This window comes from Crocodylus siamensis, chromosome 11 (assembly GCF_052110815.1).
Source record: "Crocodylus siamensis isolate JL-2025a chromosome 11, ASM5211081v1, whole genome shotgun sequence".
In the NCBI taxonomy this organism is placed as follows: Eukaryota; Metazoa; Chordata; order Crocodylia; family Crocodylidae; genus Crocodylus; species Crocodylus siamensis.
The window spans coordinates 4,451,742-4,478,393 of record NC_143405.1 but is presented as its reverse complement, the minus strand read 5'-3'; the positions used below and the strand labels follow the sequence as shown (position 1 = coordinate 4,478,393).

The 26,652-nt window shown below is 48.7% G+C and overlaps 1 protein-coding gene across 1 annotated transcript in view; it reads left to right on the top strand.

The window, feature by feature from the left end:
- CCDC187 (coiled-coil domain containing 187) overlaps nt 1–26,652 on the top strand; it is a 52,535-nt gene that overhangs the window by 8,874 nt on the left and 17,009 nt on the right. Inside the window, exons 9-23 of the mRNA XM_090022020.1 lie at nt 2,654–2,782; nt 3,415–4,145; nt 4,505–4,599; nt 5,436–6,115; nt 6,680–6,767; nt 12,172–12,347; nt 18,835–18,932; nt 19,657–19,767; nt 20,235–20,353; nt 20,785–20,909; nt 22,109–22,239; nt 22,385–22,572; nt 23,667–23,754; nt 24,521–24,667; nt 25,375–25,547. Coding sequence (XP_089878146.1) covers nt 2,654–2,782; nt 3,415–4,145; nt 4,505–4,599; nt 5,436–6,115; nt 6,680–6,767; nt 12,172–12,347; nt 18,835–18,932; nt 19,657–19,767; nt 20,235–20,353; nt 20,785–20,909; nt 22,109–22,239; nt 22,385–22,572; nt 23,667–23,754; nt 24,521–24,667; nt 25,375–25,547 — 3,079 coding nt within the window. The remainder of the gene's footprint in view (nt 1–2,653; nt 2,783–3,414; nt 4,146–4,504; nt 4,600–5,435; nt 6,116–6,679; nt 6,768–12,171; nt 12,348–18,834; nt 18,933–19,656; nt 19,768–20,234; nt 20,354–20,784; nt 20,910–22,108; nt 22,240–22,384; nt 22,573–23,666; nt 23,755–24,520; nt 24,668–25,374; nt 25,548–26,652) is intronic.

The window sequence follows — 26,652 nt, the reverse complement described above, 5'->3', positions numbered from 1 at the left end:
TAAAGCGATTATATTCGAACTCCGTAGGAAACAAGCAAACAATACTGCACATGCTCATTATCTGAAGCAGGTCTAAGTTAAAAAAAAAGTCTGGGACTAGGGGGGGAAAAAATAGCAAAAACATCCCCTACATAATATCATGCAGATGAAATTTTCAGTATAGCCACACAATGAGCTCCGTTACCCAAGCGCTATTTAAAATGCATGAAATATAAAATAATTTCCTTCTCCCTCCTCTTTTTGTTTTAATGGATTGCTTGAAAAATGGCTTGATCTTCCTCAAAGAGTGGGCCATAATAAGACCAGGCCATATGAAACATTCATCATTGTAACTGCCAACGTCAGGGTGTCTTTATTGGCCATTAATTTCTGTCAGTGAAAAAGCCAGGGCAGGGCTAAGAGGAGATGAATGAGGGGTCAGAGGTCAGAAGCAAAGTACTTGGGAATTTGATGAATTATAAATTTGCTGTAGTTAACAAAAAATTAAGTCACAACAGCTATAAAATATTCATCTGTTCATAGGCGGGGGGGAACTACAGTACAGAATATTTAAATTAAGGTAGCTTCTCCCTAACAAAGACTTCCAGCAGGGATTTGGTCTGCTCTTGAGCTTTGGCCTAAGAGCTTTTGTAGCTAATAAAAAAAAAAAAAAGGTGTAGAATGAAAATAAAGATTTCATTCAAATTAGGCACTTTGCAGGAGGAAAACACTTGGAGCAAATTTTGTCATCTGTTGCATTTTGTGAAATACAAACAGATGTTTAAAGTCTAAAGCTGTCTAATGAGCAAATCCGCCTCTACTTTTATTCCTGCACAGCTCAAACAATCAAATGCCTCCGAAATCTGGTTCATTAAAACTGTTGAACAGCCTGAACTTCTCAGCCGCTAGAGCCTGAACGCCCACTTCTGGCTCCACTTTCACGACCTAAGCTGAGTTGGGCCTGGCCAGAAAGTGGATTGGAGACCTCCAGGCTACCTGCTGGGGGGGGTGGCTATCACTCAGCAGACAGTGTAGATGGAAGGATGACCCCAATCTGCAAAACAACATTCATCCTCTTGGCTAGCATGATTCGTTTTTTAACACAGCCTCAATTCTCCAGTTGAGATAAGTCGCTGCAATTGCTGGCAAACTCAAGGCCCCAAATACTGCCAGGAGCTCTGTGCACGTGTTGGAAATTCAGCTCGTGCAATAAGCTGCAGCAGCGTCACGATGGATGGAATCGCTCCCGTCCATGTGAGCTGAGGATACGGCTCTGCATTTTCCATCAGATGTTTAAACAGAGAACTGGAGTATCCCACTACGAATCACAACCCGTCCAGCCTTTCGGAGTGCTGGTTTAATCGCAGCCCGGCTTTTCGGTGTACCGAGGAACTCAGGAAGGGTCAAATCACTTTAAATGCTTTTAGAGCATGGGGCTAGTAACACCAAGGCTGCCGGGTTGCTCCCTGGTTGGACTCGATGACCTGCTGAGGTCCCTTCCAGCCGTGCTTTTCTACAGGCACCTATACACATGCTGGACTTCTGCTCGCATTTAGTTAAAGTGCTCCTGCTGCTGCCATTTTGAACTGTAGGACACTAAATACATGTGACGCTGCGGGCACTTGAATTAAAGCAGCTTTCAGAGCCTCTCTAATTAAAGCATGCCCCTCCCGTATGATTATATCAATCACTCCACGCGCCCAAGGGCCTTCCGGGGTGCTGAAACATCTTTGACAAAAATCTATCCTAGTGGTTATTAGCAAATTCTCCCTTTAAAAACCCATGTTTATAATTCGGTTCAATACTCAGTCAGCAGCTAAGTTCAGGATCCCACCCTGCCAAAGCCTTTTTTAAAATTTTTGCTGCTATTCCTCTGCCGGAGGAACATTTCAGATCACTACATAATGACATCCGTTTGGGTGTTGACATCCCTGAATGTAATCTAGAGTTATGAAGTAAAACTCTGATAAATGTTGTCTATGATATGACACCACATATTAAAGGAAGAATCATTTGTTTGTACCTCATGCTGTATCATTTATTTTTGCATTATACTCGGCTCCGCATACTGGATTGCCCATCGATTTTTTTCCCCTAGACTGTATCCTGCTGATCCTCACCTGTTTATAAATAAATTAGTTCACTTGAGTGCTCTTGAAATTATCCCGAATAAAATCATCTTTCCATTAACACTCCTGCTTCCCAATACCTTCTGGAACACACTGGGACTGAGCGTGTGTTAGCTGCCGGCTCGGGAGACAGTCGTGCCTTTCTTTATCCGGCATCCTGAAAGATCCCTGAAGCTCAGCCTTTATTGAAACACTTATTAAGAGTTACAGAAACAGGCTATGCAAGATAGGATGCGCTGTAATGATGTTCTTAGAAAAGACCTGCATCTTGCAAGCTTCCACGTCCCGTGTCTACCTCCAGGGTCTGAAACACAGCCCTTTGCTACAAGGTTAATGGACTCTCTTGGGGAGCTTGAAGGCCCAAAGTTTTGGTGACCAACTCTGCAATTTAAGATATTAGGTGTCAAGGACATTTTAATTCAGTCCGACTTAAACTTAGGGAGTTCCCCTCCTCGTGTGGTGTGAAGTCCGCTGAAACTTTGAGCATTTGAGGTTCCTCCTTTCAAATAACAGATGTGTTACTTCTCCCCCCGGCCGCCCTTCAGGTTCCAACTCGTTTGGTGCTTTTGCGTGGCGAGAAGGTCAGAAGTTGGCTGCTAAGTTGCTTGGCCCACCTCCTAAATTCCCGAAAATGAGGAACGTGCCTGAAAATGCAGCTAGAGAAAAGAACTCGGGTACGGTAACCTGCAACTTCCAGGGCAGAGATCCCGGTCTTAACGTGGGTGATGATGACTTAGAAACCAGGGGTAATAATCTAGTTCCATCACAGTCCTTATGAGAGCCTGCCAGACGAGGGTTATAATTCATAGTTTCATAGTTTTAATTTAATTACCTGGCTGTTATCTTAGCAGCCCCATTGAACTGTCACTATATTAATCGACTGTAATCCATTGGCACCCTGAGTCTATTATGGCTCTGAGGATACGGTCAGATTATGCATCGCTGTGTTTGGACAAAGACCTTAAATGGAGTTGTGCCCAAAGATCCCTTAGATGAAGAGTTTTTTAAAAAGTATGTTAATAGCAGCTCCATTCACAAATCAGTTGTGCCACTGACTGCTACAACTTGCGGGGGGGAGCTCTTCCCATTTTAGGTACTAGCATAATTTCATTTCAACTTATAAGTCCCAGCGTGCACTGAGGTTTTAGAGCCGAGTAACAAAGCCTTGCAAAGCCTGAGGTACGGGTGCAAGTGGCCACAGAAGGGTGGGAGAAAGCCAGCTTGGTGCTTCGTGTGCGAGCTAGAGGAAGGGATGCATCGTCAGAGTAATAAGTCTATTACTTAAAAAAAAATGCTTTCTTTGCAGAACCTGGTAAAGAATCCATTGCCACCCTGCAAGGAGGACACAGCTGCAGAGAAAAAGCAGGCGGTGGGGGAGATCGGGTGGGGAACAGCCCCGAAGAGAAGAGCTGCCGGGTTACGCAGAGCGGGTCTTTTGAGACAGACGGCAGCGCTCTAGCCAGAGAGGCCAGACAAAGACGACGGGATCTGCGCACGCAAAGCCAGGCTGCTAGCAAGAACCCAAGTGCAAGTTCACAGAGAGATGCTCAAGAAGGCAAGGCAGGAGACCCGAGACAATACCTTGGAGTCAGTCCTCTCGCATCCCCAGGCAGCAGCACAGCTACCCCCAGCTTTCAGGAGGAGAAGCCTAGGTCTTTCCTGAACTCAAGCTGCAGCAGAGGGAAAGGCACATCTCCACGGAGAACCACGGGCTCCAACTGGCCAGCGCAGAGAGGATCCAAGAAGGAAAACCTTCCCCAGCCTCTAAAGAAGAAGGTAAACGTAGGAAGATCCCACCCTTACAGCCCACAAGAAGTTCACGAATTTATGCACAGGAAAACCGCGGAGAGGAAGAAGAGGAGCCTGGAAGAGAGGGAGTCTGTAAAGCAGGCCAGGGAGGCGAGGACGAAGAGGCTGCAAGAAGTATACAGGAAACAACGAGAGGCGTTTGCAAGGAAACCAGGCGTCGAGGAGAGCCACGTCGGACACAGAGGAACCGCTCTGCCTGCGCCACGTCCTCGGTCTCTGTCCAGCCACGTGAGTACACGAAGGGGCATGGGGATGAAAAACGTGAAACCAGTTCAACCGTTCGTCACCAGCTGTCCTGGTGTGTTCCCCGAAAACACTTTAGTCCCACCGAGATAGAGTTATCCGGACAACACAGCCATCGAGTTCTCGTTATGACAGCCCCTGCTCGGGTCATTAAGGGGTCAGAACATTGACCCCTAGGGCTGAAAGCACAAGCTGGAGCTAGAAGAATAGCTTTATTATTTGGTGTCTGTACCAGACACTTGGCCAGTTACATGGACCAATCATTCAGTGGGACAAAGTCCAAAACCTTACCCAAGCGTTCGAGTTACTTAGTGCGTCCGGTGATTGCTACTCTCTCATTTCAGGAACGGCGCAACGCTAGAAGCCTGGAAAGGACTTTTATGGAGTGGGCAGATACAACATCACACACTTTACTGGGAAGCGAAGAGCAAGGAAGCAGGTACAGTAGGCGCCATTTAGCAAATACACCCTTGTAAAGCCTTTCTCCCGAGCATACAAGAGATGGGCTAGAGGGCTGGTTCAAAACTGTACTACGTAACAGGATCAATAAGGCTAAACCAGCTGCCACTCTAGAAACTGCCTCCTTGGGTGCTAATACGACTGTGGCGCTTGGAGGGGGCCCTGGGAGCCGGGAGGTCTGGGTTTCAGGATTTGAAATTAAACAAATATGCCCGTGGCAGCACGTCGCTGCCCCTGCATGCGCTTTGCCCCACCTGGGCACCTGCCCTTGCCAACCTGTGGGAAAGGAGAATGACATTTGTGGGAAGGGGGCAAAGGCTAACACATGAAAATGCACGAAATGAGGCACGACTGCCCAGCAAAGGGGCTGCATATGTGGACTTCTTACTGGCAGGTTCAGTCCCCCCAAGCATTATACAATGTCCTTGGCTTGCAGGCTGCAGTGGTACAGAAAGAGCCGGACTGCAGCTAGGTTTGCTTTATCCAGAGCACTGTCTGGTGCCAATAATGCGCAATTGGCTTATAGCATGGCACAAAAGCCTCTCGCTGGCCAGCGTCGCAGCCCATTTTTGTACTTCACACTGCTAAAGCCTTTAATTCTCCAGCGTGCAATGGATTAGCCTCCAAAATGCCTTCCTACGCATTGTAACATGTCTAAAACCCAGGCGCAAGGGTAGAAAGCCAGGTGCCTGTGGACGTCTTCTCTCCCCCGACCCACCCTTTTCCTAGAAGGGGTTATGATCAGCCATGGAATAGGTTTTACCATCAGCCTCACTTACGTATGCATTGAAGCCGATCCCCTTTGCATTTAAACAGCAACTTGCGCCTGGAGACGTCACTGGCTACGGCGGACCCGTTAGACTTTTCTCCTTCGCTGGCATCTGAAAGGGGCTTCCTCAGCCCTTTGAAACTCCAAGACCTGGAGCTCAGCCCTTCCCCGCATCAGTGCCCACCTGCCCAGAGCGTTTTCCTTCCGCTGCAAGCTGCAAGGTGTCGCCTCAAGGCCTCAGCCTCCGAGGACACTTCTGCTCTCTCTCCGTACAGAAACAAGCGGGAGAGAGTGAAGGCCATTCATGCACTGGCCAGGGCACTGGGGGCCAGGATTGAGATTGCAGCAGAGAGGCTGAAGGCAATGAGCCATCTTGCAGATTCTGATGATGGAGGACTGGCACGCGCAGCTCTGGGACCTCTCGGCAGGTCTCCCCCGTGCTCGTGGCACAAGATGCAGGAAAAGGGTCTGGACGGGAGAGTGAACCCACTGCTGGGGCTGGATGACCCACTTTCTAATGGCTCATGGCTTTCACCAGACCAGGAGCAGGATGGATTGGATTGGACTAGACGTGCACATAGTGCTGCAGGAGCGGCAGCCCAGGGATGGGAGAGGGGGACACTAGCTCCTTTGTCAGACACTCTTGCTGTTGGAAAGGAGGTGCCATGGGCCCCTGCGAGGCAGGACCGCCTTGATGACTGCAAGATCCTGAGCCGTGCATGCAAAGGTAGGGCGTGGGGACAAGCAGCTGGGACCCTCAGTGTCGCAGGAGCTCAGCACCCATTAGCTTATTGGAGGGTCACAGGACTCACTAGAAGAGAAGCATCAGGCCCTCTCCTACAAGGGCGGGCACCAGATTTTAGCAGACGGGGAAGGCAGACCAATTCGTCCAAGCTGCACCTCCAGATGTGGGGATACAATGCTGTTCCCCGTCTGATTCTCCACTGGGAAAAGGAGCAAGGGGGGCGAGAGTGGAGTCAAGGTTGGCTCCAGGGAAACTGGGATCATGGTCAAACAGGTCTGTTCCCTTTCCGCTGGTAAAACTAGAGACCGCATTTCTGTTTCTGGCTCTGCCACAGGACTTGGACAGGGCACTTCCCAGCTGTGTCCTTCAGTTTGCTATTGGTAAGGCAGGAATAATTACTGCCAGCCCACCTTTCTGCAGTGCTTGGATCTGGATACGGGTTAGATGCTTTTGCATAAACTAGCCAGTGGAAAAGAGATGCCAAAATTCAGCCCATTCTGTTCCTACAGAGGAGATATGTATTACTTTATCATCTTTTCCTCAAAGGTCTTGCCGAGGCCGAGGGCTGTACAGACACAGACTTGTCACGAGGGGAGCTGATGACGTCTCCATCTCACAGGGGCCTGGTGACAAGGTAAACTTAAGTCTGGATTGACTCCTCTGCCAAAATGCTTTCAGAGCAGAGAGCGCGTTGTCCCCGACTGAGCCCAGCCCTGCCTCCGTGCCTACTTGTGCAGCCAGCGCCGTGCAGCTCTGCCGAGCCCTCTCTAGTGAGCAGGATGTGTCCTTACCACCGCAGGGAAACACGGAGCTGTGAGCAAGCATGGGTCATAAAATGGTACTACCTCTGCCAGGGGAAGCGACTCAGAACTGAGCTAGAGATCGGTTATACTAGTGCTTTAGGCTACCGGGAAAGCTGATCCTGAAGGATGCAGAGCACCTTTATCTCCTTGATCTGCGGAGCTGAGCGCGCTCGCTGCGTGCCGGCAGATAGTGCAGGTCTCACGGACTCTCCCCAACAATTCGCCAGTCGCCCACTGGATGGGGCTGCTGACCTAGCAAACCCTTTAGAGTTTGGTTTCTTGGCTTGTATCCTACCTGCAGGGTTTAAAGAAGCAAGGGCCAGCTTTGCTGGCAGGCGTGCCACGAAATTAGCCCCATACGCTCCCCGAGCGCCACTGCAGTCCCCTTCGCTTGCCTGATCTGCTGGTCATGTTCGGATAACGCCAGTGAAAAGGTGCAAGCAGAAGGAAATGCGCTGCTTAAAAATTCCCACTTAGAGACCTTTGCAGGATACAGCCTGGTGTCTATATGCCCTTTCCTGGGTTACAGAAATCTCAGGCCCAGATTTCACCCTTGTCAGTGCTGGAGGGCTCGGTGTGGATCGCGCGGGCCCTGCCGTGGGATGCTGTCTGAAGGTGGAAGTCCCCTGCATTTGTCTAAGCCGAGCTAAACTCAGAGTTAAAAACCAAACCAACCTCATGCCAAGTATCAGTGCAAACACGACTGTCAAAATAAAACCAGAGAATTCAAGATAGGAACGCATGTGTTAAAATACCTGACCCCATGTGGTCTTTCCAAGTTGTTTGCAACACAAGAAGTGATCTGCTATTTTTCGGTAGTAAAAGAAAAAACAGCCAATAACTAAAACCTGACATTTTCCAAAGGAGGCCTCAAGTCTATGAAGGCTGGGAAGAACTGCCCTAGAAAGTGTCCTCAGTGGAAAAGGTAAAGCCAGTCTGGGCACAAGACTGGCCTTTTTTGCTACATTGCCAAACCCAACTGGACATCGTTTAAATAGCATCTAGTTGCATTCTGTACATTTACCTCGATGTGAAGGGGTTAGTTATCCCAGCAGCGATTTTGAGAAGTGGTATAACAGATCATGCCTCCCAAAAGACATGTTGTTTTAACATATGGCCTTGCAGAAGTAGAATAAATTGATTATCTTTATGAGTACCTAGTTAAATCTCTCCTGATCTCCTTTCTGCAGAGGATTAAGCAGCGATTTAACCAGTTGGATGCTATAGATTCATTTATAGTAATTGTTTTCATTCCCTTTACTCCTGAAGTAGGAGGAGAGCGGCTAAGTCTGCAGCTCTCACTGTGCCTGTTCTGCGTGTGCCCATAGACGCATACCCCACTCTCACAAAGATAAAGGGAATGGCACAAGAAATGCTAGCTTTGAAAAAACTACACTGAAAACAGCGACAAGCTGGATGCTTAATTGTGTTTCCAGTCCGTCTTCACAGTTTTAATGCAGATTTTAAGGTCCTTCTCATGCAGTCACTCTCAGACACCAGAACTATGTCCAGCTGCCACCAAGCTTGGGCACCTAATCCAGCAACGCGGGAGGCAGAAGCACAAGGAGATCCCACTAGCTCGGCAGCAGTTCTCAATTAAAAATAAAAATCTCTATGAACTGTCCCACTGTAGGGCTGGACCACACTAATGGCCACCATGAGAGCGCAAGTTACCCACTTATCTACAGACTCAGCTCTAAGGGAAGGATCTCGCTTGGGACATTTAAACACAGGCTGGACAAAGCATTAATTAATGTACCCCCGTATTGGCTGGGCATAGACCATCTCCCCCTTACACTTCCCAGGGGTGGGTGAGAGGGTCTTGGTCTGTGTGGTCCCTGTCCTGGACTGGTGCACTCTCCCTCCTGCCTTAAATATAGTACAAGACTAAGAAGATTATTAACATCTTTACTAATCCAAATTAAGATGAGGAAAGTGGAAAGAGGAGCCCGGAGAACACATTTTGCTAGACATATGAACAGCAAAGTTCAAGCCTCTTCTTTGTAGAGAGCTATGAAGGTCAAAGTTTACACTCAATTCCTGCTCCGATGCATCGGTTGCAGGGACCGTGCAGCAGTTATCACTGATGTGCAGTGCAAACAGGTGTCCAAAATATTAACATCAGTCCTCCACATTGGCACTGTCCAGGGAAAAGAAACCGGAGTTGAAGGTGCTCTCCATTTTTCTGGATCAGACCCATTAACTGTAAGCAGCTACAGGATCTAGTCTCATCTTCTCAGAGCTCTGAGATGGACGTCAATCCATGCTAATGAATTCAACATGCCACCTCCTGCAGCCACTGCCATCTGATCTAGCAGAGGCTGTTGCTTTTAAGTGTATGTAAAGGATAATCTGTTCTTCTAGATGAGGTCGCTCCACTTCGAAGTGACAAGTGTTTTTTGAAGTTACAAGTTACTCCAGAAGCAAATAGGACTCATAGTAGAGATTATATCTTTTATTAGACCGACAAGATCTCGGCAAAAAAAATTCCTTTCCTTGCAGGTTCTTCTTAGGGAATTGGGTGTGCAGCTCCCCGCAGTTGTGGCAAATGCTAAGTTCGACTTTCTACTCGAAGACCACGGTGATGGTCGCAGGCTAGGAAGATTCCTTAGCACACCTATATTCCTAGCCACCTGCCTACCCATATTCCCGCAGGGGATCCAAGAGGTCTTTCCACAGTCAGGAGTGGGAGAAACGCAGGCCCCCTCTCAACCAGGAGCAGCTGTGCCCCAATATAGACCCTCCCGAAGCAGCAGCACAGGCCCTTAAGAAACCAGCACTCGGTGCTACTGCAGATACCAAACTGACAGCATTTGCAGGGACCGGTATTTGAATTCCTTCCTAGGAAATCTCCTTTGTCTCCCCCACCGCCCTACCTCGCACCTGCTTTCTGAAGACAGCTCAGGCACGAGTCGTAGGAGCTGCTCTAATCGTTGTAGCTGTTTCTGGGTCATTCTGTGTCAGGAAAAACAAAGAAAAGCTTATTAATGAGAAAAATGAAATGAGATTTCCCTAAGCTGATTGCTGATAAACATGAATGTGCAAGTGTTTCTCCCGCCCCTGAAAAAAAAACATCTGTCGCTGTTTCAGGCTGTCGCCACGTCCCTGCCTTGCTCCGAGCTGCGGCTGGGTCCGTAACTGCCTATATTCACACATTCCTGCCTAATCTTTTTAGCTCAGCTTTGCATGGGGCCTTTTAAAGGACTTCCAAGCAGAACCTTTGGCAAGGGAGCAAACTGGCCGGGAGGTGGTTTGAGCTCACATCCCCTACCCTTTCCCACGACGCTGGGTGCAGCACAGACACCTGTGGGTCTCAAGGCTGCGTTGCTAGACGGGCCCCACTATCAAAGCATTTATAGCGATTGCAGGACCCAGCTGCAACCTGGCTCACCGCAAGCCCCTGAACCACCATGCAGGCAGATACGAGCCATTGCATAGGAAGGTTTCTAAGGGCCTTGCAAAGGTTAAATTGTGGCGCATGCGAGCGAGCCCTGATTAGTTAAAACCTCAGAAGCAGACATTTCGATTTTTCAGCAGTGGTGAAAAATGCAGCCCTCAAAGGACATGGGCCTTTTAATTGGCAACTAGGGTCATTAGTTTTTTCAGTGTCAGAGAGGTACAGGGAAGGGGATTCTGTACACTGCCTGCTAAGATCGTTCAGTCAAACTGTATTCAACTCTTCTGTCGATGGAAATTTCACAAATGATAGTTGAGTCAGAAGGGTTAATCCAATGTTGTAGAGTCCGACAGGCTGTTTATGACTATGTGTGACTTCACCCATAGAAAAGGGCAAGGATTTCTTAGGGTAATATCTTTTATTAGGCCAGCTGTGCATGGATGCACTTGCAACGTGTGCTACCCACCCATATTCGAGCTCAGAGTGCTTGTTAACAGACACAAACAGGAAATGTGACTTAAAAGAAACGCTGGCTTTGCTAACCTGCCGTGTGTGCCTGCAGGCTCACGCCACAGCCTTATGGCCAGGTCAGGGAGAGCTGTCCTTTTGTCACTCAGGACATTTTTGCCTGTGTAGTTTAGGGGCTTCACCCCTTGCAGGGGCTAAACAGTGCAAGCTCTGCAGCCCAAAGCCCAGAGAGCTGGATGCCCAGTCCTGGAGGTCTCTCCATCCCAGGGTGCACAAGTCTGTAGACGCTTCACCCCAGGAGAAGGGGAGCTAGAAGAACCAGGTCCACCCTCTCCTCTCGGCACTGGGCTCAGGACCCTGCGTTAGGCATGCTATGACCCTTTCCTCCCATGCTGCAAGCCCCTTCAAGGACCCTGCATCACCTTCCCTGTTTATCAGGCTCTCTAAGTTGTCCCTTCCAGTGCCTCTTAACCTGTATTTCTGACATCTCTCCAGGACAGGCCACAGCCTCCTCACCAGTCTACACTGCTTTCATAATTGTTGTTCTTAACATGGTGCTCATTCATGCGAGGGAGACAGGAGGCTGCCTTTCGTTAACCCCGTAGGGCTGCTTCCGAGTGGGGAAGTGCAGACTCTTTGGGGTCACTCAGGTAAATGGACCGTGGGGACAGACCCTATGATCCCATTCCCTGCGTTTCTGCCAAAAGGCGACCATGTTCTCAAGTCTCTTCCTTGACCCTGGTCCATTTCTCCATCCCATTCTTCAGTTAGTACTCTTCTGCTATTGCAAAAAAGGCATCTGGCTAAGAAGGAAAAGCAAGCCACTGAGATGAGAACATGTGGGTTTTTCTCCCCCCACGGCCTCAGTTTCCCTGCCTGTAAAATGGCCATAATACCAAGACTACAAACTTTTGTGGGCCAGGGATCATCTTTTGGTTCGGTGGTTGTCTGACCAAACTCCAGCACCGAGGAGCCCTGATGGGGACGGGCAGGCTTTTCAAATAAAAAACGCTACCAAAGGCTTCCTCGCATCCCGGGGTTAACCTGTTCGTGTTCCCAAGCTGCTCCGAGACCCTCAGAGGAGTGGTATGACATGAGCACAGTGCTATATGTCAGATGCGGGAGCAGGTGTTAGCAACGCCAGCACCCACCAGCGAGTACAGAAGCAGGCTTGCCTTGGACGGCAGGGCGATGCAGGGGCAGAAACATCCCCCTGGGTGTAACCTGAGCTAAGGCAAGGGAACCCAGACTCCCAGGCCATCCCAAGGTCCAGATATAACCCTGCTATGTGCTAACACAATGCAGTTTTTCTCATCTGCCCTCCAGTAAGTGTCTCTCTCTATATGTGTGCGTGTGTTGGCTTAATTCAGTCCACGGAGAGCACCAGCGGAGCAAAGGAATCGCTGCGCATCCGAGCTTTGGAAAGAGGAAGCCCCTACGTTACTTCCTAAACAAACTCTGGGAGCTTCAACCAGTCGCCGGTCAGGACCCTGCGCTTCTGCAGCCGGCAGGATCGAGACGCAGGAAAGCTTGGAGGAGGACTTGGGTAAGATGATACTCAACCAAGAATTCAGAAAAATAGACTAGTCGCTTAATACAATTGATGCATTACATATGCTCCGTGCAGTCCGGCACTAGAAGACCATCTTCGAGCTTTCAGTACCAATTGGCACTTGCCCTTGTCTGATTTGATTGGAGTTCTGGCATCCAAACAGCTAAATCATTGCTGAAATTTCAACCATTTGATAAGTCCTCTTCCATTTGCTGGGCAGGTCTAATTTTTTGACGTGCACATCCTTTTGGAAGAGATGTAGATGGGCTGGGACACTTCTCCACTCATCTTTTCTGCAGTCCCTTTTAAGGGTCTGGGACCGATGCTTGCTGTCACCGTACTGCATGCCAAATCGCCCCAGGTAGACAGTTGGGGAAAGAGCAGCAAAGAGGTTTTTTTAAACCCGTCCCCTAAGGCCAGTGGCTTCGTTGGGAGTGGAACTGGGGAATCCTGGGAGGCTGGCTGGTGGGAGGCCACAAAATAAGGAGACCCATGTATTTTGCATAGAGACAAGGGAAAGTTTGCTGCTGAAAGGGTTAAGCAGCAAACAATAGCAAGCCAGCTTCTGGCAGAAGAGACCTCGGCTTGCTTGTACCAAACAGTAGCAGATGGCGCATTGTTTTAAAGGCCTTCCAGAGACAAAAGAACAAGATCAGATAACCTTTCCCTGACAAGGTACTTAAAAAAAAAAAGAAAAGCCCTTGCTCTTATCACAGATTCTTCATCATTTCCCCACAAGATTTCAGACACAATAGCAGATTTTGAGAGGGGTGAGGGTGGTTTAGCCAGGCTCTACCCCAGCCCCCAGCAGATAGGAATGTGGGGGGGAGGGGGCTGTGCTTGGGCAATACGTCTGTTTGTCCAAAATGTTTCCCATAAGCAGAGGGCATTTCATTTACTGAGCATTTAAGGCTATGGGCCCCAGTTCTGGAGCCTTTTTGCAAACCCCCCCACTGCTTACAAGTTGACCAGTAAAATCCTCCGCCTGACTGCCGTGCAGAAGAGCCCGTTGCAAACCGGCAGCATTTGCAAGAGTCAGGAGAGGGGGAGATTCAATCCCACCCTGAATCAGATCCCAAAGCAGAGCAGTTTCCAGCCTGTGTTGCTTCAAGGCAGCGTAATGTCATTGTTTTTAGAAATTGTGTTTTTCCCTCCACTCGCCGCTGGTAGCAGAGGGGAGAGGAACGTGCAGAGAGAAAACTGTGGTGCTAAGAGAGCGCGCACGTGCCTTCCTACAGCGCAGATTATATAATGATAGGCAATTATATAGAATGCTGCAAAACATAAATATTTACCTTTAAAACACGTACGCGCTGCCTAAGCACTAATTGCGGCGGGGAAGACACGCTAAATGTTTCCTGCAGAAGACAGGCTTTATGGGATCATCAAAGCCTGGTGAACACAGCCAATGGCACCAGAGTAGAAACTTGCACCACGTCTGGTATTTGTTGCTATCTGCTACCCAGAATCAAGTCATTGGGCTCGTCTCTGACTCTCAACATTTTTGTTTTCAAACAGTCAAAATAAATGCAATCCCTTTCCAATATTATCGACTGCCCACCTCAGCCATATAATGCTTTGTGCACCATGACAAACCGAGTATATTCTCTGCAGAGGACCGCCAGAAAGGCACCCCATGGACAGCAGTGGTTTGTTTGGGGGGGCGGAGGGGGTTAATATATAAATCACCCATGAGCCACATTTTACCTTGACATTTAAGGAAACATCCACCAGATTCTGATTGCCTTGGATCCATACACTGCATATCTCCCCCCATCCATCACGCCCCGCTGAAGCAACAGCCCCTTTTGGTAGGACCAGGGCTGAATTTTCCCTCTTCCTGCTAGCCCTGCATCTCGGAGAGAACTCCCCATCAGCCAAAATTAATCGTGTCTATAGAAGATTTTGCACAGAAAATGTTTATAATATTCCTCAAGTTCATTTGGGGTCACATCGTGCTTCTATTAAAGAAAAAATCCCCAAATCACTAAGTTTTCAGGGGTAAGGGGGCTAGGATTTCACCTTAAACCCGTGGTCCTCCAAGACTGACGTGTATAAAGGGAGACGGTGAAGTACATTCGAACACCCATGAAGACCCTATGCACTGCATGGACTGGGTACACCTGAAACTATAACTGTATGGGTTTAAAAACAGAAGTCAGTACAGCCCCTAGCAGGCATGTATTTATACAAGTCAATATATCACCATCATCTCCTCCTAGGTGCCTAAATCCCTTCTGAAAAAAAAAGGGACTTGTACTTCAGAATATTTTACTCCAACACCCAGACCTACCACCCTCACACTCAAGTGGCATCTTTCTAAATTAAAAGGACTTGCAAAGGGTTTTTAAACCCGAAAGCTTGCTATAATTTTTTCCCCCCAACTATTTAATTTGGTCTAATAAAAGATATCAGATTCACCCAAAGAACCTTGTCTGCCTAGGTCCCGAGACCAACACAGCTACAACCGGCACCCCTGGTTAAGATCTTGCCAGGCATGGTTCTTCGCATAGATGTGATACCTTTTATTAGACCAACTGAGTAGTTGGAAAAAAAAGTTCTTAGCAAGACCCGAGTTAAGATCTTGTCAACTCAGTAAATGTTTGCCACGCCACACTGCCTTTTTTCATGGACTAGAAGGGTATTTGGGTTTTTCTACAGTGAAAGACAGTGGGATTTAATTTGCGATTCTGTGCTAAGCATTACAGTAGAATTAGGAATGAAAGTGAAATGCAATCCAACCCCCCTTAGAAATACAATAATTTAAACCAGTAAAGTGCTAGTAAAGACATAAGGCTGCAAGGTCCTTTGGGTAGATGTGATCTCTTTTCCAATGATTTAGTTGGTAAATAAAAAAGTTCTTTGCAAGCTTTTGGCACCAACACCCTTTGTGCCCAAAAGCTTGCAAAGAACTTTTTTCCAACTATGTGGTTGGTTTAATAAAGGAGATCACATTTACCCAAAGAACCTGGTCTGCCGATGTCCTTGGACCAACACGGCTACAACCTGCGCCCCAGGAAAGAGGGACGCCGCATTTCCACCTGTAGCCTCTCTGCATAATACTTTGCAGCACTAGAGGGTGCTACCTTCTTGTTTGTAGAAGAAAGAGAAAAAAGCAAGTTCGTAGACTCAGGATGGTAACGACACTGCTTCAATTAATCGTTCTCAGATGTAAAGCTTTAAGAACAGACTCCCTAGTGCTGCATTTCAGGTGCTACAGTAGAAACAGGAGCAGAGGCAGCTTGTGTTTGACAAGGACTTGCAGATAGGAGCTTGGCAAGGTAACAACCAAATTCTCTTTGGTTTTCCAACAGGCCAGGCGTCATTGCTTTTTGCCATGAGAGCCTTTCCCTGCGGTGGTCTTCCCCTTACACCTGTAGAGGCCAGAGGAGGGGGGCAGCTGCGAAGCTCCAGGGACTAGGCAAAAAGCCAGGACAGGCCAATAAAAGACATTGCCAAACAAAAAGTGTAGTTGGCAGAGGTGTTGCACAAGCTTTTGGGCACTAAATGCCCTTCCTCAGGTCTGGGAAAAGTAGCAGTGGAGCTCATCTGAGGAGAGAGAAGTCACAGGTTTACTCTGTATTTAGTTTACCAGTCCATAATACTGACTTGTACCCCCTCCATCCGTGGCTCTGGGCCAGTTAGCTTGTGGCAAGTGTGTGTTGTCACTGTGCAAACTACCACACATCATAGAAAGTGGGGGCTGGAAGGGACCCCGGGAGGTCACATCCAGTCCAACCCCCTGCTCACAGCAGGACCAGCCCCAACTCCATCATCCCAGCCAGGGCTTTGTTGAGCTGGGTCTTAAACACCTCCAAGGGTGGAGAGCCCACCACCTCTCTGGGGTGCCTGTTCCAGTGCTTCACCACCTTCCTCGTGAGAACGTTTTTCCTAACATCCAAACAAAAATCTCCTGTGCTGCGACTCAAGCCCATTGCTGTTATCTGCCACCCGGGCATGTCAGCTGCAGACCCGAGCGCGATGCAGGGTTGACAGAGGAGAGCCACATCCGACCTGTCAACTGACCTTAGATCAGCCGCGTGTGCCAAGGGATTTAGACACAAGCATACGAAATTCAAGGGGATAGAAAGAGTGGGCAAAGCGAATCCCAGTATTCAGCAACCAGACACCGCGAAGACAAGGGGAGAAAATATTCAGAACCGCCTCGGTGCCAGCAAGAGAGAAAAAAAAGAAATGGCCCATCTCATGAATTATTCCAGTTTTGCTCTTTACCTGAAGTTTAACATTAAGGGAGGAAGCCTAGCAGGACTGTTGCCTTCAAGTTGCACTTGCACACATTTAAAGTTGCAAGTGTGTATCTTTGTAATAATTGGGTTGGACTGATTGCTGACACTGGCAGAAAACAGGAAGGCTGCCCTTGACTACAGCACCCGTAAGTGCTTCTGTCTAACTTCAAGGGATTAGAAAAATGAGACTTTTAGCCCAGCTTCTTTAATTATATGTAGCAAGGATTCTACAGGGCTGTGCTGAGATTTTGCAGGGGCAGCGGAAAGTGATTTAATAAATAGCCGTGGCATGCTGTTTTAATAGGAAACCATACTGGACTGTGTGCATCCAGAGAGGCAGTAAAATGCCATTTATCAGAATAGAAAGGAGGACGTGAAACGTAACCGCTCAAGTGGCACTCTGAATGCAAGGCGCTTTGATGCCAAGGGTATGGTCAGGCAATAGCCACAGCTGGGAGAACAAGAGGATGCTGGAGAAGCAGGATTCATTTAAATGGGGCTCTGCTTGCTGTCACTCCTGGCGTACAAAGGGTTTAGGTGCATTTGCAGCATTTTCACGGGTGATTTGCTCGCTGGGCACATATTCACCCTTCCATACACAGACTCAGGCCCTGGGCTAAGCCTGCCACAAAAAAAACAAATTTCCATGCACACGCTCTGCCAAGATGTTCCTGAAACTGTTTGAAGACAGGAGGTGCAGAGCCCAGAGCAACACTGTCACTCACTTTGGTGGAACAGCTTTGGTCCCAGAGCCGAACATGACCCTCACCTTCAATTTATGTTCAAGAGAAAGGAAAGAGGATGCTGCCAACATCTCCAGTACCGGAGGGAAAGTACGAATTGATGCTTCCAATGTGTACAAGTCTGGAGGCATCCACGGAGACTGCCACCTGGGTGCATCCTGGAGGATCTCCCTACAGATGCCTGATCAGTGTATCAGCAAACAAAGGAGTCTTCATCCTGTCATAGGCTGACTATGGAGAATCGGTACTGGGATTTGCAAAAGTTGAGACCCAAACCCCCCTGCATATCTGGGAGACGTGGATATAGATCCAGATTGTAGCTGGAGTTTGCAGGCAGGCCTGTTTCTAGTCACGAGGGACAAGGACCCACTTCTGATCTTTGTTTCTGGCAGTGACGCAGCTCAAGGTAAACACCTGACCTGCTTGAATAGACAGACCCATCCACCTGAGTGTTTTAAATAGCCCAGAGCTTATTGCTGGTAAACATTGCCTAATCAAGGGTTTCTATCTGTTGCTGTATCAGTGAGGTAGTAGCAGCAAGAGGCACACCTAGAACAAGAACTGGTTTTCCCTGTCAGAAGCAAAAGCAACAGTTCAAGGCCAGTACAAGGTTTCTCTCCCGTGACCCCGTGGAGGAGTCTCAGTGGCCCACACAGAGGTGTGGGCCATGGGGGAGCAGACACTGTGCAGACAGAGCCTGGCAACTGCTGAACAAGGTTGGAAAGTTTTATTCTCTTAAGTCCTTGGTGGGGCTGATCCGCCAGGCGCAGCCCAAAGAGAATGGGGCTACAGGCACTTGGTAGTCCTGCTTTTCCCCCCATCTACGTGTCACGCATGTTAGTGCTGGAAGGGAAGAGCAAACCCCTTTGTTGTTCCTTGTGGTGGAGACACCCTTTCCCCTCTGTGCACGTACAGCGCCTAGCACACCGCAGGGGCTGTCAGGTTTCATGCAACAGAACATCAACCAAGACCCTGATCTAGCAAACTGGCCCTTTTCAGTGCAGCACTACAGCAGCATGTCAGCCCCCTCGGCTTGGATGGGGTCTGCCTCATGCTGCTAGGCATTGCGGACGTGCACACATCCAGCGGTGCACCTTTTGGCTAAATAAAGCTGCTCCAACACCTGCAGCTGCCCAAGGACACCCTGCACACACCCACCTCACTTCTTGTGGGCCTGAGCCGGGAAAAGGAAGCTCAACAGTATGGTGCACAGAGGAGCTGGAGGGCAAGGGGTCTCCTGGAGCATCCTAAAGATTTCTTGACAAGTGCTGCATCCTGGAGGCACGGTTAAGAGATGTGTACCTCCAAATACAGGCTTCTCCACCGTTACCTTCCCTTTGATTGGCTCTGAAAGTGCTGGCCTCTTTTTTTTTCCCCTCTTCCAGTCAGCTCCTTATTAAAGATGCAGAAATCAGGTCTCAGAAATCCTTCAGAATGGAGCCTTGACCAAAAATGGTGACTGATGCCATCTCTCTGTTCTTGCTTTCCTAGGCAGAGGCAAGCCTGCCTGCAGAGATGCAGAAGAGGGGTATAGGAGCCATCTCGAGAGCATAAAGCAAGCGTCTCATGTCTTGGCTCTCAAGCTGCAGGTACAGCGTGCACCCGACGTACATGAAAGCTTATGTCTAGCTCCTCTGTATGAATTAGAGAGTCAGGTAGGCCAGGCATGCTTGCATGTGGCCTCCGTTTTTGCACTGCTGTCACAGATTGGCTCCTAATGACATCTCTACCCTAAGCAGCTGCCATCTGCAAAGGGATTGCTAGCCCAGCAGGCCAGGCAGAATAGCCCTTATGGAGCATGAGGTTTTCTGCAGCGAAAGGCAGTGCCCTGCCCTGGTGCTACTGGAACCAGTGCAAGCACTGGTGCCGACTTCAGAGCAAGCAGCATCACCCCTGGAAACAAGCACACCATATCTGCATTTCCTTTGGTTTCAGAGTCTGCAGTAGGGTGTTCCCAAGGGCCAAGTCCAAAGAAATTAAGGTGCCAAGTCTCCGACTTGAGAAATATCTTCCTGGACCTGGCCCAAAGTCCCTGAAGTACCCAAGTCCCATAGCCAGTGGGACTGAGGCTCTGGAATCGCTTTGAAGCTTTTGAAAGGGTTAAATCAGGCATCTCTTTGTAGCACCTCTCAGCATATCCTCTGCGAGCTGGTGAGTGTCAGGGGTATCATTTCCCATTCCCCCCCAAGTTCGTTCCTGTGGCGAGAGACTCCTTGATGCCATCCTCTCGAGTTAGCTAGACGCCAGCCTGATGAGAAATGAAGCTCGCTACCTTCAGTCGAAAACCTTTCAAATCCTGTTTCCCAAACCCAGGCCTATCAGCTCCAGCAGGAAAGGCAGCTGGCAGTCCTTAGTGAAAAGGCCAAGCTGGAAGCCCAAGAGAGCCAGAGGTCTTTGGATGAGTTGCTCAAGCACCACGTAGAGGTAAGAGTCAATGGTCCAAGCAGCAGGACAGACTGAGCCGTCACCTCCGAGTTGTGCCAGTTCCTTTCTGTCTTGCTCGCCTAAACCTCGCTTTGAGGGCCCGTTCTTGGGGTGATACTCTAGGAAACTTTCTCATGGCAGCTCAGATGAAGGAAAAGCTTCCCGTAGGCTGGGAGATGGACCAGAGGGGAAGCTCGGTGCAAAGAGACGCATCCTGTCCTGCAGGAAAGCAGCTCCTGATAGCTCCAAGCCTTGCCTCTCGTTATACCTCTCCTCCTTACACACACCACCGTTACTTCATTGCACCTAGCTCATTCTTTAATATCACCCATTAAGAAATCAGAAGCGTGTGAAAGGTACTAGAAAAAACAAGATCTATCCCAAGAGAGCTACTTAAAGACTCAGAGCTATCACCTTTAGGACAGCTTACCCGTTGCTATTAGGGAGCATCGATTCTGGTTTTGCAGGGGCTGGATAACGCCAGAGCTGACTCTGCTGTCAGATCAAGATTCGAACTTGCCAAGCAAGAGCCAAGACGGTGTCGACTTGAAGGTGATCCCAAGAGGGAGAACGCAGCTGCAGCCAGGTACAGTAGGCAGCATGCGACAGGACACACAGCCGTCAGCCCGCTACCTGTTTAAGACAGGATTAAAAGGGGAAAAATAGGCCTGTGTAAGGCAGTGACACAGGAGCACATTTCTGCAACCTCAAGGAAATATCCATTGCAAGGAAGGTGGCTTGCACAGCAGCTGCCCTGGACACAATGTTGTGTCCCACCTTTTCGCGGTTTCCCCCTCTGCACTAAACTGTCCCTCAACCCATTATGCTACGAAATGACTGTTCACGTGCACAAAGTCCACCACTGAACAGGAGTTAGTGACAATATTTTGAGAGGTCTTGAGCTCTGCTAGCGAGGCGTGCTCTCGAACACCGAGGTATTGGTGCCATTACTGCACTGTGCAGCGACTATTGCAAATCATCACATGAACATGCATTTGTCTTCTTCCCCACTCCCAGTACCCCAGGGGGGCATTCACCAAGGCCTTCTGTGCAGAGGACAGAGACGGATGGCAATACCCAACCGACCACAAAAAGAAGAGCCCCTGGGGAAGCCAACCTGGATCTCTCCTCCCACCGACCAGGTAACTCTCACTGAATGATTGGCAGCCACAGGATAAAGTGGTAGATCCTGCCGCATACGTGGGGAGAGGTGCAGCATTTGGGGGTTGCAGCTATCAGCCCTGATTGCAGCAAACCTTTCACTATGCTCAGAACATTTGCCTGAGGAGGATCCATATCAACACATAATCTATGATGCCCAAGCAACATCTTTACTTTTCTTATCAAACCGCATCCCTCGGGTAGCTGGGATTAATGACACCCGGCACCTATTCACAGGCTCCACAGGTCAGTGCAAGATGGAAGACATACCTGGTTTCCATTCACTATTGGAAACTTCATGATTTAGGCCCATTAAGGGAGAGAGGTGACATCCGCCTCCAGATAAAACTACTCAACAACCGACTTCATGCATCAGGCCTATAGAGTCAGCTCGCTAGGGGAGCAGGACATCTCTCGGTCCAGTCTCTACAGGCAAGACTGAGCATGGGCATCACTGTTATATACAGGCATACCTCGTTTTATTGCGCTTCACTTTATTGCGCTTCGCAGATATTGCGTTTTTTACAAATTGAAGGTTGGTGGCAACCCTGCGTCGAGCAAATCTATCGGCGCCATTTTTCCAATAGCATTTGCTCACTTCGCATTTTTTAGCAATAAAGAATTTTTTAACTAAGGTATGTACATTGTTTGCTTAGACATAATGCTATTGCATCCTTAATAGACTACAGTATAGTGTAAACATAACTTTTATATGCACTGGGAAACCAAAAAATTCGTGTGACTCGCTTTATTGCGATATTCGCTTTATTGCGGTGGTCTGGAACCGAACCCGCAATATCTCCGAGGTATGCCTGTGTATCATATCTATAAACACATGATCTCCACAGGCAAGTAAATAACAAAAAACCTGCTTTCTTAAACATGCAGCAGTACTTCAGGCTGGAGCAGCCATTAAGGCCCAGGAGCGAGCCACACTTCCAACCCCGCGCTTGCATTGTCTGCAGTACTGGCACAGATGCCAATTCATGTGCCCCACAGTAGGAGCATATTAAAAAGTCAGGGTTTTTTTAAACTTCATTCTTTTTGCCCATACTATGAAATTTAGAGGTAAGAGGCATTACTTTTCTGCCTCCCCAAGCAATCCCAGTGTTAAGAAATACTGTACTTACAAGGACTTCAATGTGGTCTTTTTTTCCTCTTTTTGAACACCTCTCTGCAGAGCGTGGGGACTCCTCTCAGGTACATCCATCCTTGAAACCCTTGTCAGCGCCCATAAGTCTGCCCAAGAGCAAGACACGTGCAGCAGATGATTCAGGAGACAGCAGCGAGCAGACGGACTCCGTCAGCCAGGTACCAGGCTTCAGAGCTCCTCTCCCCTCGGCCTGCATCCAGCATTTCCCATTTTGTTCGTACCTGTAATTGCAATACCAGGCTTGCAAGGCACCCGCGAGGCTTCTCACGTAACCTCGCCCTCCACCCTCTGCTTCTCCTTCAGTGGAGCGAAGCGAGCCAGTTCTATGGAGGCTCCAGCACCTTTTCCCACTTTGGCTTGGCCATGGCTGAGCAGTACCTGCGCGAAGAAGAGCTGCGAGCCCGGCACCAGGCTGCTCTCCTCCGACTGCGAGAGGAAGCCCTGCAGGAGAAAACCAGGGCTGAGCTGGCCTGGCTGCAGTATCAGGAGCGGTAAGGTGGATTTATTCATGCAATGCCTGTGTCAGCACATGGCATCTAACAGCAGCCAGCTTCTCAGAGCAAGGCAGCCTCCTTGCTGGGTGGACTTCCATGCCCCTCGTGGGAGGGCATATTATGTCACAGAAATAAATTTGACTTCAGACCCAAACTGTGGTACAAAAGGCCTCCTCTCAGCTTTTAGGGACTCCAAATTTAGTCCAGCTAGTGACAGGCAAGTCCAAGGCATGGCTTTTCCCTAAGGGCACACTGCTCCCACCTCCATTGCCTCCCTTAGGGCTGCGGCCAGGCGATCAGCAAACCCCCCAGACCTGGGCCAGCCCCTCTCCGGCAGGGCAGGCAGGTGGACCTGCTCCTCTAATGAGAGTAAGAGACTTAACTCTTTTTTTTCTTTTTTGTGCGAGCCATTATTCAGAGTCAGATCAGGGATGTGAGGGGGAAGTGATGCAGCCTCTCCTACCTTGCTGCTGTTTGGGGTGAAATGTAGATGAGGTTCAAATTCACTCAGCTTTGCAAACTGAGTGAATTGGCTTCTGAAGGAAACTACCCTGGGGTTTTGCTCCGTGGTTGCGAGACAGCCTGGCTCAGTCTTGGAAAAGACTAACCATGGCTTGGACACTCCTGTGCTCTTACAGGATCTCCAGGTAGGGAGCTGTCACTGGTACGAATCTGCACAGGGTCTGCTTGTGGCTTAAAAGGTTCAGGGATTGTGGCAAAAAGCAAAGTACTCAGTGGTGCCTCAGGCTTGGTTTTTGGGAGAGTGCATAGCTCGAGGGCTGGGGAAGGTATAGTAATAAGTCTTTTTGGTTTGAATGGTTGCTGTGAATGCCGGCTGGTAACCTCCGGGGAGTGTCATTAACTGGTGGTCTCTGTGAAATAAGTGGTTGGGTTTCTCTCAGGTTGCATCAGCAGTAAGGGCCGTCGGCTCCATGGTACCTTGCTTCTCTCCCAGCATACAGATGAAGCGGCCAGGTTTGCAAATCGCTTCATCCTGCAGTTCTAGCTGCTTTTGACAACTTCCATAAGTTTGATTCGCACATGCACACCTTCTCTCCTGCTAAAGACTGCCGTCTCTGTCTGGCTTTCAGCTGCTTGGATAACCTGCGAGACACTCCAGAAATGACTGCCGTAGCTGAGAAGCAACAGGAAATCCTGACCAAGCTAAAACAAGAGCAGGTAATACCCCTGTCGTCACACGTTCCAGCTTTCTTCTTGGGAAAACCCAGGGCAGATGGGACACCGAGAGCACGTGAGAGCCTTTTGGGCAGCGGAAAAGATTTACTAGTGTTATTGCATGGCCATTATAAAATGCGGCATGTTTTATACATCAGACAAGCTACTTCTGTGCCAGGGACTGCACTCCATAAATCTGAAGGAGACAAGAAGCACAATTTCTTTCTGCCACTTTGTTGTTACTGCAATTTTCTATTCTTGGCATTAAACAGCAGATTGCACGGCATGTCTGTGCCTCCATGGCTGGAATACAGTTAGTTGGCTCAATAGCTGGTGGGCGAGGGGTCCACTTTTCCTGAGGCTGTCGGGAAAGGGGGTGTGAAAGTACAGCACAGACCTGGGAGCAAGGCAATGTGTTTTCTGGGCCTGACTCTGCCCCAGCCTCCTCTCCTTGCAGAGCTCCAGGACATGTGTGTTTTATACAGCGTGCAGAGAAATCAGTGTGAGGTGTTGAGGGACCTGTGCATCCACCGGCAGTCTGGTCCAGCCTGCACCGAAGAGGAGCCCTCCTAATACTTAAACCTCTGATACCTCTGACTCGTGATACTTAAACCTTAACAACATGACAGCTTTGAGGAGCGGTGTGCCCAAAGACTTGTTGCCGCCTGTTAATAAATACTCTTCTACCTTGATCTGCAGGTCTCTCTCCTAGTTGTGCTTGCGCATTAACTGTCGTTTACTTGCCAGCCTTCCTTTCTTCACTCTGCAGGCGGAAATCCTGCACCTCCAAAACATCTATAGAGCAGCCCATCAGGAGAGGAAGCTCTTATTAAAGCAGCAGAGAGACATCTTGCTGATACAGAAGTCGACAGCACAACTCCAGCAAGAGCTGCATAGTTTGGCTGGGCAGCAACAGGTTAATAGAGCCCTATAAAAGGGTAAAGTTTGGGGGTGACAATAAGCCCCGACATCTGGTGTAGATTTGAACGCGTTATATGCTGAGCAATGGAGGATGAGCTTGGTATTATTTTGAGATAGCAACTTGCATGTGGGAGATTAAAAGGAGGTTTTGGAGACGCTGATTAGGATGGGACTTTGCTGATTATAATGGATTATAACACCAGTGCCAGTCTGCCAGGCAAAATCTGGCACTGGGTACATGCCCAGGACATGTTGCATTCCCTTACGGGGAGCTCTGTGGTGCACAGAGGGTGTACGCCCTTGCATTGGTCCCTGAAATCCTTTCTTCTGCCTACTGCAGGTAGAAAGGTCCTTGTCCACCTCCAGAGGAAGGTTTTGGCACTTAGGACTCACTCATGTCAGTCCAATGCAAGACAAAGCCCTGCTTTCAGTGCAGCAAATCCAGACTTGCCCTAGTGCTCCAGAAGTGTAAAAATTGGTCCCTCGCACCTGTTTTAAGGCTGCTGTTATCAAAGGCATTGAGCACTGGCCTACCGCTGCTCCCGTTCGAGTCAGTGGGAGCTCATGGGTTGGTTTTTTAGCCTGTAAGGGCTGGAGCTAGAAGCTGCAGCTGTTCCTTGAAAGGGAAAGTGACTGAAACTAGAACTGACACCAGTTGATGAAGCCCAGGTAAACCATCATGCCTTCCCCTGTTCCCCTTAGTTTATAAAGAGCCTGGCAGATGTCAAAGAAGCAATAAAGAAGGCTGGGAAGATTTCCAGTCCAACAGCACCGTCCACCTTGGCAGAATCGACAGCACAGACCTCAAAAAGGCCTGGCGTGTCGAGAAACAGTTGTGCCCAGAAGAGGAATAAACAAAGCGGGCCATGTCAGGGGTAAGTAATATCTTTTTACAACTGGTTTTACTGGTTACAGATCAAATCAGCCCAGTGAAAAATATGAGGACTCTCCTATCCCAGACGGCAGGTTGTTCCTTCAGGTGAGATGCAGTGACTCCAGAGTAAGGGATATAGTGACAAGCCTCGGCAGCCTGACATGGCTTGGCATGTGGTGCGCCAAGACCATTGCTTTATCGTGATGACCCCTCTAGCCTCATTGATTCTTCTGTCTAAGATTGCAAACTCTCCAAGACTGAGATCAGATTTTTTGTCTAGCACCTAGTCCAGTGCCAAAATACAAGGGACAGACTATTCCTGAGTCTGTTCACGCCGGCTAAGCATCCACATGGCAGCTGCCGAACTCTCAGAGTGCAATATTTGGGCTGGAGTCAGCCTTTGTTGGCTGCACGATGCTGCTCAGGTATTGGGAAAAGATGTCTCTGCTACATTATTAAGGACATTTTATGGTTCTCATTTTTTTCATGGCATTGGATCATTGAATGTGTGGTGCTGATGGGCGGATTTTGTAGTCCGCTCTCACACTGCATGGCGTTTGCTCATCTGAGTAGTAGATGAGCTACTTATAGGGCAATTGCTACTTGCAGGGGGCAGGTAAAGGAAAATCCGACCTGGACAAGCTCTTCTTTAGAGCTGTGAAGTTTCTGTCCTGTGAGAGAGTCCAGTATTTTGTTTTCTTGCTGAAATGAGATAGAAGTCAAAATATCAAATATGTTCATGGAACAACAGTTGGGGGGGACTGGATTCCAGAAGGCTGATGTTTTCCATGTTTCGTTTTACAATGAAACTCTGTCTTTCTCCCAAATGTTTGTTAGAAGCCCAATTATTTTTTCGAAGTTGCCCATTCAAGAGAGAATTACAGATGGAAATTGGGATATTTCTCGGTAACAAAAGTTGATGAAATCTGATATTTGGGGGTGGGGGGAAATAGGTGAAGATGAAATGCATCAACCAGCTCTCTGAAGCCACAAGGGAAATTCTTGCTGATAGAGGTGGAAGGTACTGTTTTAGCTCAAAAAGATCACCAATTATAATAGAACATGCTAAATCTGAGCCTTAATCCTAAAATCTAGGGAAAAAATAA